The sequence below is a fragment of the Amblyomma mixtum genome, chromosome 9, assembly GCF_055824585.1.
Source record: "Amblyomma mixtum isolate Tamu chromosome 9, ASM5582458v1, whole genome shotgun sequence".
NCBI classification, from domain to species: Eukaryota; Metazoa; Arthropoda; class Arachnida; order Ixodida; family Ixodidae; genus Amblyomma; species Amblyomma mixtum.
Genome location: NC_143020.1, coordinates 15,979,988 through 15,997,100, shown reverse-complemented (window position 1 = coordinate 15,997,100; position 17,113 = coordinate 15,979,988). Strand labels below are relative to the sequence as shown.

At 45.6% G+C, this 17,113-nt stretch overlaps 1 protein-coding gene across 1 annotated transcript in view; it reads right to left on the bottom strand.

Moving 5' to 3' along the window:
• Positions 1-16,757, bottom strand: part of LOC149328386 (endothelin-converting enzyme 2-like) — a 74,873-nt gene extending 58,116 nt beyond the window's left edge. The window contains exons 1-2 of the mRNA XM_089558982.1: positions 16,665-16,757; positions 16,222-16,379 (exon numbers count right to left, since the gene is read on the bottom strand). Of these exons, the coding sequence (XP_089415108.1) occupies positions 16,222-16,379; positions 16,665-16,744 (238 nt within the window). The 5' untranslated portion in view covers positions 16,745-16,757. The remainder of the gene's footprint in view (positions 1-16,221; positions 16,380-16,664) is intronic.
• Between the last annotated feature and the right edge of the window lie 356 nt (positions 16,758-17,113).

Below are 17,113 nucleotides of genomic sequence, written 5' to 3'. Positions count from 1 at the left end.
AGACCTGAGGCAATGCTGCGTAACGCGCTAGAATAGGCGAAAGCAAAGAGCATAGGTATTTGTGGTAACCTGTACTTTGAGGAAGCTTGAATGGTCGGTCTTAGTTCACTCGCTTTCTCACTGACGATATCAGAAAGTGGTTAACTTGTGCTCAAAGGGTGTGAAGAATGTTCTCGAGAGAACGTAAATGAAAAGTGACACTCAGGATAAATTTCTCTGAAAATAAGTACAGGTGTCGATGTTAAAAAAGATGTGAATTCCATGGCAAAATGTTTAATTTCAGCTCCTCGATTATGTGCATGACGAAATCCATCGCAATATTTTTATGTGCTTACACAGAGATGTATAAATGAAACATGAGAGGTGATTAGCAAGAGCACAATATCTATCGCGATTAGTTGGCAAATTTAAAGACAGTAAAGCTATGAAAGGCTGTCCAGTTGCCCATAATTGCATTTCATTATTTAGAGATTTTAGCATTAGGTGGACTGAGATGTGGCCGGCACAGTATCAGTAAGAGAAACTGCGCTATGAAAAAGAAGAATGAAAAAGAGGCGGAATACTTAGGGTTATATTTCAAGGAAGAAAAAATGGAGGAAAAATCAGGACTGCAAATAAAGCCCTAAGTGTACGGCAAAGAAGGAGAGGCCAAGCACAAAAAGCATAGTTAAATTTGTTGCTGAACGTAAAGGCTCGAAGACTCACGGGGCTACTTTGGTAAGGGGAAGCTATAATGACAAGCGTTAGTAACGAATAGTACATTCGAGCAAACGACTCTTCTCCAGTGCAGGAGCTAAACGGTGTGAGTGTCCTCGATGCGAGGTGAGGCGATGCTGTATTTCAGTGGGATTGTTTTGGCGTTAGAAACATGGACGTCCACACTGCCACTTGGGAAATTCAGAAATGAATTAAATCACGCATTCTAGGTTAGCACTCACTAAAGTGCTTTCTGCCACTGTCGTCTGCTCGCCTAAAGTGTACGCACATTAAGCGAAGGAAAAAAATGATGGCACTATTATGGAGTCAGTGGTCTGCACTAATTGTTACTTCCAAAATGGGACTTAGATGTTGGAGCACAGGACCTGGTCCGAAGGCTTTCAGAGAACTGCCACCTCCTTCCTTTTTTGGAATGGTGTTCCTTGATATGAAGTGTAAAGCGCACTCTCGACATCAAAATGATGGCTAGAATGAAGATGCAGATAATAAAATATAATTTACATGTTAGATGCACACACGGAATGAGTAAAGCTGCTAATTGTCGATGATTCAGACATCATTCACAAGTATACTTACCTTCTGCTTCAGCGTCTCCCATGGCCAGCTAGTTCACCGGGCAAGATGACGCTACTGGACGCGCCCGCTCTGGCGTTCTTTCGATTACCTGTAAAGGGATTAAGCACCAAGGTGACCCTGTTAAACCGCAGTAGCGATAAAAAAATGTTGTTTACTATTAATCACTAGCGCCACATTGGAAATTGGCGTCTGTGAAAGACCATCTTTATTTCATCCGGCAGAACACCCATGGTTAAATGAATTCGCAGTTACATTGTACGGAGAAGATGTTGCTACTAATCAGATGTAATGCTAAACTCGGAAAGCTTACCATAAAGCTTTGTAATAAAATGAGGGCAGCGTTAGGAGCTGTGAACACAAAAATTATGGAGTGACGCCAACACAGAGGAAGAAAGTAACGTGAGTTCCAGGACGTATATGGGTTATGGATTCACTAAGTGAAATGAAGACGACGAAGAGAGCATGTATCGCGGGTACGAAAAAACGGATGGTGTATTAGTATCGCGGAATTGAATCGATGGGTTGGAAAACATGAAACGTGTCGCCGGAGGGTAAGGTGGAAAGGCGAGAACACTTAAAGTTCGCGCGCAAGCGAACTCGGCTGCGCCTCAACAGGGTTCATAGGAGATCATTCACAGAGGCTATTGTCCGGAAGAGGACGCAACCAGAAAGGCCAATGATGGTCGCGGTGATCTGCAGAATTATAAATTCTCGTGTACTTAATCTCATGAAAATCTTCATTAAGGATGCAAAATGTAAATTCAGGAAAGGCTGTAATGTGTTTAAACAGTTTAAATATTTTAGTGTTTTCTGATTATGAAAAAAATAATAATTTGCCACTCGAAGGCGCTGATGCCGTAGTTGCGCCTCCATTGCGGGGCACTGCGGGGCATTGGTGCCCCTACCTAAAATCCTCTACTGACCCAGCCTTCGCCGTGGACGTGTCTTTGTGGACGGTGTTCCTGTTTCTGCCCTCATTCACACTGGTGCCCATGTCTCGGTTCTTAGCTCATCCTTTTGGCGTCGCCTCAAAAGAGTCCAGACCCCTGCCGCTTCGCCCACCGTTCGCGTTACCGATGGCAGCACTGTTGCCGCTGCCGTCAATGGCCTGTGCACTACCCGCGTCACTGTTGCCGATCATCGCATCCAAGTTTCGTTCACCGTCCTCGAACACTGCCCTCACAATGTGATCCTCGGTCTTGACTTTCTAACCGCCACACTGCCCTTATAGACTGCTCCAGCAGCCTTGTATGATTGGACCTGCCTCTCAGCGCAGCCGACACACCCTCAAGCTCCACGCCCCGCCTTCGCTCCACCGAGTACGCTCGCCTGTCCCTCGACTGCCGTTTATCTGCCTATGTCACCATTTCCTGCGGTTCCTGATGGAGATTATCTTGCCTGCCCACTCGCCGATGTCGTTCTCTCCCGCAATATTGTTCTTCTGCACCTCATCGTGAGCGTCACCAAGAATAACACCTACCTTCCTGTCCTCAACTTCAGCTTGTCACCACAAGTTCTTCCTGCAGGCATATCACTTGCTACTTTTTCTTCTTTCACCGACCGTACCGTCACTGCTCTCTCATCTGGGCCGCCTTTTACTGTTTCTCAAGCGCCCCACGTCCCGGCCAACGTTCCGCAATCCATTTCTGCGATGATTGCTTCTGACCTGAGCCCCGAGCATGCAGAGGATCTTCACAACCGTTTGGTGTCCTAAACCGACATTTTTGACTTTTCTTCTGCTCCTCTGAGTCAAACATCGTTAGTGACTCACCGCATTGACACCAGCGATGCAAGACCTATACACCGGAAGCCTTATCGTGTGTCGCTACCAGAGCGCCACGTCATTCAGCGGGAGGTCGACAAAATGTTGGCCAACGATATCATCGAGCCTTCCAACATCCCTTGGGCATCTCCTGTCGTGCTCGTGAAAAAGAAAGACCAAAGTTGGCGGTTTTGCATCGACTATCGTCCTCTCAACAAAGTCACGAAGAAAGTCGTTTATCCCCTTCCGCGCATAGATGATGCCCTCGACTGTTTACATGGCGCCCGCTACTTTTATTCCATCGACCTTCCTAGCGGCTATTGGAAAATCTCTGTTGACGCAAGAGACCGCGAGAAAACAGCTTTCGTCACCCCTGATGATCTTTACCAATTTAAGGTCATGCCCTTCGGCGTTTGTAACGCCCCTGCCATACTTGAACGGATGATGGATTCGTTAGTCCGCGCTTCAAGTGGACGACCTGTCTTTGTTACTTAGATGATGTAATTGTTTTCTCGCCCTCGCTTGAAACCCACCCGCTTCGCCTCTCGTCCATCGTGGCACTTTTCCGCCGCGTAGGTCTTCAACTGAACTAAAAAAAATGCACTCTCGGCGGCCGCAGCGCACTTAAAGTATTCGGCCATTTGGTGAATTCGAGTGGCATACAACCTGACCCTGATAAAGTTCGTGCCGTCAGTGCTTTTCTCTGTCCCCGCTCGCCCAGCGATGTCCGCAGTTTCATCGGTCTCTGTTCCTACTTTTGCCGGTTCATCCCGAACTTCGCAGCCGTCGCTCGCCCTCTCAAAAACACCGCTACGATGGCCTGCACCGTGATGTGCGCTACCCTGCCGGATCTCTCGTCTTGCTGTAGCTCCCATCCCGTCGTGTCGGGTTATCTGAAAAACTTGTGCCGCATTACACAGGTCCTTATCGTGTATTACGGGCAGTGGCCGACGCAACGTACGAGAATACGCCGCTCCACCCAAAGTCGGCGTCCGCTCCACTGACATCCGAAGTCGTTCGTGTGGCTCGCCTCAAGCCCTTTCACCCACCTTCGATATCGCACGCCTAACACGCACCCGGACGTTGCCTTCAGCCGAGGCGGATAGTGTTACCGGTGAACTGGGTACTGAATACGTGAACGAATTGTGAACGAAGAAGTCTCGGTGCGCTGGACGACGACGACGTTGACAGTGGGTAGCTGGGCCCTTGGAGTCTGAGCTGAGTGCTCGCCATCTCCGAGCAGCCGCCAATATAGACTTACCATAACAGTAATACCGTAACATCCCCGTAACATTATTACTAATTCTTTTGGGGAACTAGGAATGTTCAGGTACGTATTGTATACTACATGAAAGGATTTCCGTAATAAAGGAAAACTTAGCAACACCTGTTGCGAAATAATCGTCGTTTGCTGCATTCATATTCATATCGCACGCTTCTTAGGCGCAGTAACATATTGAGGTCATGTGAGCAACTACGAAGGACGTTTTTTTTTTAAATCTTGGTCTACATCACATATGCTTGAGAGGGGGCTTCACGCACACCCAATCTTAGGTCACCCATCCAACAGCTCATCATTTTAGCAAATGTTGAAAACTTCATAACGGGCAGTAATGTACGGTGCACATGCGTTCTAGCATCGTTTTCGTTTTTTTTATGAAACCTGACCCAGTTCTGACTTCCCCGTCATGTCTCGTGAATCCTCATGCTTAACAATGAACTCGACCACGCGTAAGGAGTGAAGGCAAGCGAAACGAAGAGGCTGCAGTGCTTTCTTGCTGTCCTTAGAACGAATACACATGAAAGTACATCCCACAAAAATGCAAGATGATTAAGGTGTGTCTACATCTTTTATATTGCAATCGAAAGTTAGCGTCATGAACGCACAGCCGTAGAAGCGCATGGCGCATTTAAATGTTCTCATATGAAATGAGGTCGAAGATTTAGCTCTTTTCAATCCGGGAAGCGCCTCACTGTATTATATAGAAAAGAGATGCATCAGCAGCGGAGCGCGCTATTTAAGCAACCAGGCTTGAATGCAGACGCTTTCCTACCCAAAGATCGCTAGAGTGAATTTAAAAGATTGCGCTTGTGGTAGCAGGGTAGCGAAGAGAAAGAGTGGGCGAAACAACGACGAGAAGCTCCTGGCGGCTAATAAAGTGCCTCATCTACGCGTAAGCATCAACGCAATAGTCAAGTTCTGCAGTTTGAAAGACGGCGTGGAGACAGCCACTCCCCCATACATTCACTTACTAAACCTGTTCCAACAACGTTACTGCCACATTCCAGGAAATACATTGTGCTTCTTATATATTTTACAAATAATGATCTTAAAACTATGAGAGATGCGTCGGTGCAGTCTGCCAAGCTCACACGTAGAGAAACGCGGACATTATGTACCTCATATGCACATATAATTACACGATTAATGAGTTAAATTAACTAATCCAAATTTACTTTTCCTTTACGTTCTTATGGGTGTTTAATGTCCCAAAGCGACTCAGGCTATGAGGGACGCCGAAGTGAAGGGCTCCGGAAATTTCGACCGGGGACAAGGTTATACTGCGAAATTGACTGCCATTACTAACAATGGCAAGCTATTTTTAAATATGCTTAATAATTAATGTTAGTCGACATATCGAACATCAAAAATACGCATTTGATAGTGTTTTGCGTTTGCGTTCCCGGATTACCCAGCAATAAAATGGCGGCGCTACGCATGGTGCCGTAGCCAAAATGGAATACATAAACTACGGCTGTATTTTATGCATAAATTGTGTGCGAGAGACACCATTTTATTGATTTGAAATGTTGAGAAGCCAACTCAACAACTTTCAAATGCATATTTTTGATGCTCGGTGTTTCGAACCACAATCACGATTAAGCAAATTTAAAAGTACAGCTCAGCTTGCATGTTCACTGCCGTCATTTTCGAAATATAACCTTGGCACTTAAAATAAAAAATAAAAAGTTAATTCGTAATTTCAGGCAAATAATCGTTTATATCTGATCTATATGAAACGCATAATGTCCGCCTTGCTGTAGAATCCACCTCATCGAACCGCACCGAGTGCTCTCTAAGTTTTTTAAATTAGATCCGTAAACGTTGAAGAACTCCGTATATGTGCACAGCAAAATAAGTAGGCAGAAGCCACGTCACTGGCGCGGCTCCTCTACATGTTCGGCACACCTTATGACAGTCCACAGTGAAAGGTGTGAAAACGTGACGAATGCAAGAAATGCTTGTGTGGTGATGTGCAAATCTAGCCGAAAGATATATCTGCCTTTGTGTCTGCGTATGAGAACAACGATGGTCATGATATCAGTTTGAAATTCATGACGTAAAATTGTCTTTAAATATTTGAAGCACAGGAGAATCGTGGTATTGTGGATATTGCATGGGAGAAAAGACGCATTAAACAGAAAAAAAAACGGTATGGCAAAGGACAATTGGTATGGCAAAAGGATTGCATGAAATATTGTCATTTTCAGTTTTTCAAGTTCCGCATGAAGAATTTAAGAGAAAAGCATCGCGGGAAAGGCGAGGCAATAGTTAGGGTGGCACTGCAAATGCTCCATCAACAGCGTTGCTTCTCCTTCTGAACACCTTTAGTTATATCCCGCAGAGGTACATGAGCTGCAATAATCGTATGTGTCGGAGCCTTAAACCTTCCTTTCGGCCGCTGCGATGGCTGAGTGGTTATGCGTTCGGCTGCTGACCCGAAAAACGCGGGTTCGACCACTGCCTCGGCGGTCGAATTTCAATGAAGGCAAAATTCTAGAGGCCCGTGTACTGTCGATGTCAGTGCGCGCTAAAGAACCCCAGGTGGTCGAAATTTCAGGAGCCCTTCACTACGACGTCCCCCATAGCTTGAGTCACTTTGGTATGTTAAACACCTACAAACCTAGAATTTTTATTTATGCCAAAAGGGCGTTACTGAGGTGAAGAAGAAGCTTCGGTCTGTTAATATTTCCGCAACAATCTCCTTTCAGGTACCTAGGAAACCATTGGCACAATTGAAATTTTCTCTTAACGAAAGCACAAAGAGCGCAGCCGACTGAAAGAAATTATGCCTAGAAAGTACACAGAGCGGTGTTTCAACCGTAGTCTTAACCCTTGATGCTCCGCGCCTGTGCACGGTAGGCAGCCGTTATTATTGGTGTTGGTTCGTGAGAACAGCTTGCACACTCAGCAACGCCGCATGGCATGGCCTCTATAGGTAGAAATAACAAGCTTCACTGTCGGGACATACCTTACTCGCTGGGAGCAAAGAATTTGGCTTCCGCTGATTGTCGCTTGCAGGGCAGGCCTTGGAGGATGCGCAACTTCTTCCTCTGCTTCTTGAATGTGCCGCGCGTCCTCACGGAGACCGTGTGCATGTTGAAGGTCGATCTTTCTAAGAACAATTTACACCTAAGCGCAACGATGACTGTTTTTTGTTTAGGACATCTCGTTCTTTCGCATTCGCTCGCGGAGGTATATTTGTCAATTTTTTATTTAGCCCTTCCAGGAAGAGCACAGAGACCAAAGAGAAAGAAGAAAAAGACAGGAAACTAATACGAGATTTTCATTCTTTTTTTGGCTATTTATGACCAAAGTTTGGCAGCGTTCACCTTGCCCCTCTGCGTAATATCCCATCCTAGGCTTTTCATCTGACCTCTGCGGACAGTGCCAACCAAACAATTATTTTCCAGCAGCTCAAAGGTGCTTCATTGAATTGCACGCTACAACAACGAGGACGGAAAGCAAATACCGCGCCCATATTGCAGGGCTTGTCTCGGCGTTATTCTGGGCGCCCACTCCTGCACGTTTGATGAAGCGGCGCTTTCCGCACTGGAGACCATGCAAGAGGAATGGATGGGGCGAAACACTCGTGGCCGCCTCTACTGTCCGAATTCCGTTCAGCTCACATCCCATCGAAAAGGACGCGTTCACAAGGAGGAGAAGTACACAGGACAACGCTGGAAACACAACTTAAAATTCTTTACTTGGTGGATAGCCAACATCAGGACAGGGCTCACATGCGCGAGAGCAACCACAAACGTTAACAAAAACAACAAACGTGAAATAGATTAAGTGATCAAAGAAAGCGTGCGGCAACCTATGTCCCATTCATTTTGCCGTGAACCTAAGAGAGCTGTCGCTGACGCATTCAGTTCCTTAATGCATGATTTTGATGGCTTCTGAGATTTCTCCTTCTATCTGTGTTTTGCCGCGGCCAATGATTCTGACATTATAGAACAAAGGGGTGCAGCCTTTGCAGTGGTTGCAATGTCGTGGCAGATTTTCTGTGTTGCCTGGCTGCAGTGAAGCGCGGTGCTGCCTCATACGGTCGTGGACGCATTGACCAGTTTGACCTATGTAGGCCTTTCCACAGGACAGTGGAGAGCCACACAAGGCTGTTTCTCCTCTGCTGAGCTTTTCTTCTTTTAATGATACGACCACGTTGTTTACAAGAAACATGTAGCGTGCATCGTGATTTGTCTTTTGGTTCGGTTTCTAGTGCCTGCGCGCTGCTTTTTTATCACGAACGTGCTGTTGGTTCATAGAATCGTTTGTGGGGCGAAGGGAAATAACTCCACGAACCCTTTTTCGCCTAGTCATTCTTTTTTTTCTAATACTGCCGTGGTGGCTCCGTGTTTATGCCGCTCAGCTGCTGACCCGAAAGGTGCGGGTTCGCTCCCGGTCACGGTGGCCGAATTTCTATGGACGCGAAATTCTAGAGGCCCTTGTTCTATGCGATGTCAGTGCGCGTTTAAGAACCCCAGGTGGTCTAAATTTTTGGAGCCTTTCACTACGGCATCCTTCATAGACCAAGTCAATTTGGTACGTTAAATTCCCATAATACCATTCCTTTTTCTATCAAACGACGCAGCGCACTTTTTTTTGTTGTTCATGCACTGGCCATCTAGATTTTTTTTTGGCTTCATGTCTTGTTTCAGCGACCTCTTTTTTTCATGAAATCATCGCGTCCCAATGTGAAGCTAAGCTACTGATTTTCACAAGTGGAAATGCTTTTGTTATAACTGCGCAGTTGCGTGGCAGCAATTGCCGAACTTCACTGACTGCCAGACACATTTTCTGCACCGCAGCTAAAGGGCGCAGTACCGACACTCGGTGTGGAAGAATGGCTTGTGTGGTAGTTTAGTTTAAGAAGCTTTTTAGGAGATTAAACGAAAGGAAGGTTAAAAATTGGCTAGCACTGCAATGCAAAGCCGTTAAGTTTAAATGCCTTCGCGCATAAATGTTACCTTTGTTTGACGCGCCTTTACCGACTGGTGCTTGGTTATAAATTGATGCACTTGTAGTCATTCGTTATAATTACTCTTGTATGAAAATCAAGAGGTATATACGCGAAAATTTGGAATGTTTAACTCTTAACGTTCAAAGCACAAGGCAGCCTTCTAGCTCTGAGATATGAGATCCACTAGATATGGCTCAGATATTCGCAGCCATGCGCAACTGATTCTATGTTGTCGCAGGCTGTAATGTTTGCTTCGCATACTGTATCATGAAAGAATTTTGTGAACTTTAAGTTGAGCTCTGACGAGAGCGGCTATATTTCTATTCTTGAACGTCTGTCGAGCACACTTGTGTTGTCGCTGCCGCCAAGTTGTTGAGGTACTTGGGGGCACAAGTCACCACCGCGTGACATGTAGTTTAGGTGCTGAATCGCAACACCTGCTATGCTTTCGAAAGTGGACTCCAGGATGTGGCAACCCCTCAACAGAAGTTACAACCGTCCCCTTTTTGGAACAAAATTTGAAGGTGAGCAGTCAATCGCCTTCTCAGGCCCGGCGTCAAAAATCACATTGACCGAGGTCTCGGAGCCTGCATTTTGCACTGACCTCATTCTGCCGGGCAGCACGCAGACCACTTTTGCATGTTCTCCAAATTATTACGGCGACTCTTGGTCTGCATCGTCAAGGTCCTGCGGAATTGTGTTGCTAAACAATTAATTAAAAGAGGCGAAAACAGCCGCTCTCTGCACCAAATCCGCTTCCGTGTGCCGACGCATGAGCGCCAAACCCTCTGGCACGAAGATGAGGAAATGCTGCCTGACGACGTCGTCCAGTCATCGAGGAACTCCTGAGCAGCGCTGCTTGTTCTTGTTCGAAAGAGGCAGAAGTTTAAGGGTTTTGCGTCATCTACCCGAAACTGAAGTGCTTAACCAAGAAAGATGTCTAGCCCCTGCCCCGAATCGACGACACCTCAGCCCACGACTGCGACAAGTACGTCTCGTCAGTGGATATAACGAGCAGGTACTGGCAAGTCGAAGTCGATGGAAGGGATCGTGAGAATAACGCCTTAAAAACGCTTGAAGGGTGGTTGCAGTGCCGGGTAATGCCATTAGAATCTGTTCTGCCGCCGCGGCGTTACAGGAAATAATGAACGCAGGCCTGAAGTGGTATATTTTTCTCGCTTACTAAGTGATGTCGACGTCTTCGCTAAGAGCTTTGACCCTAATCTGAGTACTGAAGGAAATCAGTGCTTCAGTTTTAAATCTAAACACAGGAAAGTGGCAGCTAGTAAAGGTCCTCATTTATCAAGCATTCTTTCTCCCATCACTGACTTACTGTCTCACAGTTTGGGAAACGACGACCCAGCACAACATATCCAAACTAATAACAGTACAAAAGCGAGCAATTAGACTCATAGCAAACGTATCGTGGCAGACCCACACACATCCATACTTCATTAAATTTGGCATTCTAAAGTTCACTTCTTTGTTTCCTTTCAGATTGCTATCAATGTACAAAACTGCGGTTTTTACTAACAATGAAACCACTCTCTCGCTTCTAAAAATGTCTCGCTATTCAACCGTCTACGATACCCGCTCTCATTTTCCTTGGTCACTGCCTCTTTGTCGGACCAAATACAGTATGCAATCTTTATCTTTTATTCTGTCAACATACCTAAACATTTTAGAAAATAACAACATATCACTAAAAGACATCACGGTAAAGCGGCTAAAAACCATTTTGCATCTTTTTGAAGACGTTTAATTACAACTTCTTCTGAACTGTTACTAAAGCTGTAACAAGTTTGAATTCTGCTTATGTTGTACACCTGGTTGATGTGATGGTTTTGGCTTTTTAGTATTTATGACGCTTTTGTTGTGATTGTGATACTAATGTTGAAGTGCGACTGTCAATATTCCATTCATGTTGATACTTTATTTATTGTTTTCGAGTGCCTCACCTGTAGCTGTCTTGTAAACTAACAACTGAGGCAATACGTTGCCTCAGCAGTGTGGGCGCAGGGTGCCTCTCAAGCTGCATTCAAGCAGCTTTTTTCCGTGCGTCCTCTCTTTCCCAGTGATACTTGTACCACTATGAGCAACAAATAAACTTCAACTTCAACTTAAACTTCAACGAGGAACCGCTAGTTCTTGACCCGATCGTTAACAAGGTTCAGGTACCCTTAGGCGTACAGAAAACAGCTAGAACAGCGCAGTTTTCACAGCCGGCTGAAAAGCGTAGCTGTCTGGGGCTCTGCGTGCGTTGCCAACCGTTTTTCGAGAATCTTCTCACGCACCATGGAATATTTGAGGCAGCTGACGAAGTCAGATGTGGGATTCAAAGGGGAAGCTCCGGAACGTGAAGCGCTCAAACAACTTCAGCGTAGCTTGCGGTAGCCGCCTGAGCTAAGACATATCGACGGAAACGCAGAAGCCATGTAGTATCTCCCTATAGCATGGTTCTCGTGCACAAGAAAAAAAGCCGCGAGATTGTCACAGCGTACGCCAGGCGCACTTTGTCGAAGTCAGAGGACAACTATCCACCAAAAGCGAACGAGCAGTTTACGATGATGTGGGGCGCGTCTAAATTCCGCCCATCCATGTTTGGCCGGCTTTGCACGGCCGTGAGCGACCATCTCATTCGATGGAGTTTTCAGGTACAAAAATTAGGCGCCAGTGTGGTCTACAAGTATGGGTGCGAGCACACTGACGCCTATTGCGTGATATGAGCCCCTACAGAATTGACTACGAAATAAGACGACGAGAGCGCCTTCGTGGGACCTCTCTGGAACACTTTCACGAAGCAGTAACGGCCGAACGTTGACCTGAACCACCTCATTGACAACCTTAAAGGCAATATATCTTGGCTCTTACTGCGATCAGATGTTAATTTTCTCATTTTCTCCTTCCTATGTGCAAAAATTGGAGGGACTACTTAAGCTCCGCGTTAAGGGTGTTGCGCAAGGGCGTATTGGGTTACTTAATTACTGCCAATATCTACGCAATTGCTCATTCTATATGTCTCTGGGAGTCACCCCAGCACTCTTGGCACAGTGATGGAGCGCTTAAGCGATGCATCCCTGCCCTGGCAGGGCAGGTGCGGCCACTGGTGGCGCTTGTGCAACTCAGGTTGCTGTTCCCCAGCGACCAATCATTAATTTCACAGCCACCTGCCTCAATGGTCAGTTTGTTCACCCTGTGGTGTGCAGATTGAGGTGACGCCATAGGGTTACACGACCTAGGTGGCCCACCTGGTTTCTTCTCCGGGGATTTTTCGATAACAACGCCTATGGCGCCGACGTGGACGACGCCAAATTTTCTGCACAGCGGGAGCTTTAACGCTGTCGCGGTTAAACAGAATTGTCGAGAACTTCCCACCCATCGAGGCCGCTTACCATGCCGCACGTAACACCCTTCGATGATATATTCCCTAGATTTCACACGGCGAAGCCGCAGCTGCGCACCTCGGTATACCGCTGGCGTGGACCGCATAAAATACAGGCATTAGTGGCCGCGACTTTCCGCCGAAGGGACACGGCGCGTAAAAATTTTGATAGAGTGTCCGCGATGGAAGACACCACCAGCCAAGCCTGTATGACATCTGAAGTCGATCCCACTACCAACACGATCGTTCCACCAGAACGAAATGGACCTACTTGGCCCTTTCCCGACATCGACGTTTCAAAAAAAAAAAAAAAAACAAACAGGAATACTAAAGCCGATTCCTGCCTCACGATATATACGCCAAAGCGAGAGCCCTCTCCAAAGGCATAAAAGAAGAAATGACAAAATGTTTTGTGGAATGCACCCTCCTGTGACCCCGCATTCCTGAAGTACTCATAACAGACAGTGGTCAGCGTTTTTAGCGGTCCTGACTCAGGTAATCCTGTCCAACTGCCAGACGAGCCAGCAGATGACAACTATGGGCCATTCGCACATAGATGTTTTCACGGAACACTTTGACAAAACCATTTTTCGACATTCTTGTCGTGTACGTCGAGGCAGAGCACAAGATCTGGGAAATATTTCTGCTCTATGCGGTCATACAACAACAAACTGTAGGAGACCTCCGAGGGGACATCCTTTAGTCCATGTGAGGGAGGCAGCGCTGACGCTCGGTGCTGTGCTTCCAAACGTTACCGATGAAGTCAACGTTGGTGTCCCCGCCTACCCTCTACTCGCAGAAGCCTGACTGCTTGCGCGGCTGCGGAACAAAGACCAGCTACGCCCTGATGACGGGCTCTACTACCTACGAAGGCCCGACGCGGATTGCCAATCTTGCGACATATTCTACGGCTGGAAGTCCATTCGCTGCCTTGAACTGAGTCAAAACATTTACTCTGCCACTTCGACATGTACAGCGCCATTCATCGACTTCGAGAACTTCACTACGAAGTGGTCCCGGATGGAGCTGCGGCAGTGCAGGGCTCCGCGCGAGCCCTGGTCCGTGTATGTCTGAAACCCTATTACGTGCACCAATGAATACTGTTTACGTTTACATTTTTATTTTGCTTCCCTTATTATTCGCTCGGTGACGTACGGCCGTGTTTAAATTTCCAGTTCTTATTTTGACTACCTTTAGTTTTGCATTATAGCATCGGGTCCATCCTGAAATCCTTTACAAGGCTGTAGCTGTATGCGTGCTTCGTATGCATAAAAGCGAGAAAATTGCACTGAAATGCACCCTACCAGTTTAATGGCGTCATTTTCTATTGACTATAGACATTTAATGACTAGCTCTTCAAGCTCTTTTGACCACTTGTTTTTATGGAAACATGGAATAGCAATTTGAGTATTGACTTCGTTTGTTTTTAAATTGTTGTTAAGGGAAGGAAACGGCGCAGGAACTGTCTGATTTTTCATGGTCGCATCAACCGCGCCGTAAGGAAGGTGGTTGGAGTCATAGGAGGAAGAGAGAAAGAGGTGTCGTAGTGGAGGGGTCCGGAATAATTTGCACAACTTGGGCATTTTTAATGTGCACTCACATCACACAACACACGGGTGCATTTTGCGTATCGCCTGCATCGAAACACGGCCTCCGCAAAGACATTAAATATGGCGCGTATGCGCACCTCAGTTTTATCCACTGTTACTATAACCTGAACAGAACAGAAAATTGTTTACAGAAGTATTATGATGCAGCTGTTCGGTAGAAAGCGCTGAGATGCTCAACAATATTGAAATTTTATTTTTCCTACCAGTATGGGCCACGCCAACCTGTACATCTGCCCTTGTTAAAAATTACAGAACACCAAGGTGGCAGTTTATAGAACAAGAAAGACGAGCTCAGTGGATTATATGATGCTTGGGCAGTATTCAGCAGGCGAAAAACATGGTACGTATGTGCATTGCTGTGCTTTTGAAGGTGATAGGATAACTTTACGCTAGAGGGGCAAAATGAGTCCCACGGTCATACAAAGGGTTAAAGAGGGTTAATGGCACGAAGCTGTCTATTGCTTATTTATCCGTGTTCAAAGCCATTGGCACGCAGCTTTCTCGTTTTGTAACGCGAGATGAGACCGAAATGATGCCAAACATTTTAGTAAAGCACAACTGATTCTACGTTACTTGAAGTCCTGGTGGTTGCTTCGGATCTTGTATTCCAAAAGTTCGTCAGCTTTAACTTGCGCGCAACCTAGAGTGGCAGTGGTTTTCTTCTTCGACGACCGCCGAGCACGTTTGTGTTTCTGTTGCCATCATGTGTTTTAAATTATTTATGCGCGCAAGTGAGGCCAATAAAACTATGGTTCACCTAAATCATCTGGTCGTCTGTTGTTCACCACGTTGGTACCACCACGGGAGGCTATCTGCGTACTCTTGCGTATTATTAATTTATAGGTTTGTTTGAACCATGCATCAGGTACTAATATGGGTCCTATTGTTTATTTTACTAAAAGAAAATTTCTAAGGGATATAGGAGTGTTCTTTCTTTAATACGCCCTGGCGACGAATTGTTTCTCTTCGCTCAGTTTTTGCGTTATCATACTGTGGAAATGTCGTCTATCGTTTCTAGAATTCAGGCACTTACAGGAACTTTTTTTTTGTTCGCAACATGACTCTTAAGTTACTGCGAATTACCGGAATTGCTACAAAACATTGGAACGAATAAATAAGTTTATTTTTTGCAAAACGCAAAATTGTATGATAATCATGACAAGCTTTAGAAGCATGGCTGCAGTACGATTACATAAAAATTCGAATAGGAGAAAAGTGCTCAGAGAAATCACAGAACTCTTTATTGGAGACGATACAAATATATAGATATCATAGGGTGGCGAGAAGTTTCTCGGAAGGCACTTCATCAGCCCAGTGCCCCTCTCTGACATATTTTGTCAGCAGCATGAGCCCGATACATAATCTCGGTAGAAAGTATGACTAAAATTGATAGTTTTTTGTAGTTATATAGTTGTATGCTTAACGTTGGCATTTCAGTACAAAGTGCGACAATTAATTGTTACTTGATTCGGTGATATCACAAAAAGAAGGCAAGATAGAACAGATACGCTGCTGCCCTGTATTAGGATGAGGAGTAAGAAGTAGCCTATTATTTCAATACCTAGTTACGCAACCTAGGAAGCTATCTTTTCGAAATATACAGCAGTTTGTCTTAATTGAAATTCACGCTTAATCTTTGCTGATACAGGCTGTGCATACCAATAATTCGTCCATTGTCAAAATGTTTACATATCGGTAACATGTCAGGTGCAGCGTAGACATGAATTTACCTCCAGGACTGGTCTCAAATGCCCATCCTTAATTTATATTTATTTATACAGGCTTGCAATTAAAAAAAATTGTAGCGGTGTATTCATTTGCCATGAGGCTCCACATTCTATCCACGCATCAAAACGATGGACGCAGCCAGCAGTGCAAAAAAGCTGTCCCGACTGGCTGATGACGCTAATGATGATGATAATGATGAACCTGTGAGCCTTTGAGCGTCCTGTGCTGATCGCTGGCAGCCATGAAGGAGCGCAGTGGCAGTCATAATACGCCTAAAGAAGGCTGCGGCCGCTTCGTGAACAGCAGGGCAGCTGTCGGGGAATGTCTCTACGGCACAGGTTATCAGGCTGTCGGCAAGTCTGCGCGCAAAAAAAACAGGGAAGAAGGCATATGAGACTCAGAAAAACTTCTACGGCAGCAATACTAAACTGAAGGGTATTGCCCTTGCCTTGAAAGAAAACGGCTAAAAGACGCAAGTTTCAAGGCAGCGACATAACTGAGGAAGATTGTGGGATGAATAAACAAACTTTTTAACTAAATGTTACATTTCCATACCTTGTTCGAGGGTTTCAAACATTTGTGTAGCATTTATGCACATAATTCATGCGCCATTCAATTTGCTGCATACTTTTCGCTTTTCTCACCTGCATATGGCGATGCGTTCTTCGGTCTCGCGCACAGGATGCTTTTCCAGGCAGTCTCTAGTGAAGTTGACGGGGTTCATGCAAGATACCAGCTTCAGCGCATCTAGAAAAATAAGCAGATTTAGGAGCAATGTTTTCCTGTTGTGTGTGCTATTGCTGCTATCAGCGTCTCACACTCTGCGCGGCACAGTTCGTGGCGGCGCTAATCGTTTATATTTACCGGTTGCGCAATAATTACGTTTCAGCAATCGGAAAACGACAACTGAGAAAAATAGCGCAGCTTCAAAAGCTCAGATAGGCATTTCGCCTGAAATAAATAAATCTAAAAGAATCCGGACATTTTAAAGGGCTGGTATTTAATGCGAAAATACACAGGGAGACGGGCACGGCGTGAACAAATAGGCCATAAAATTAGTCGATACCAAAACTTCAGAGGTCTTTGGAGCGAA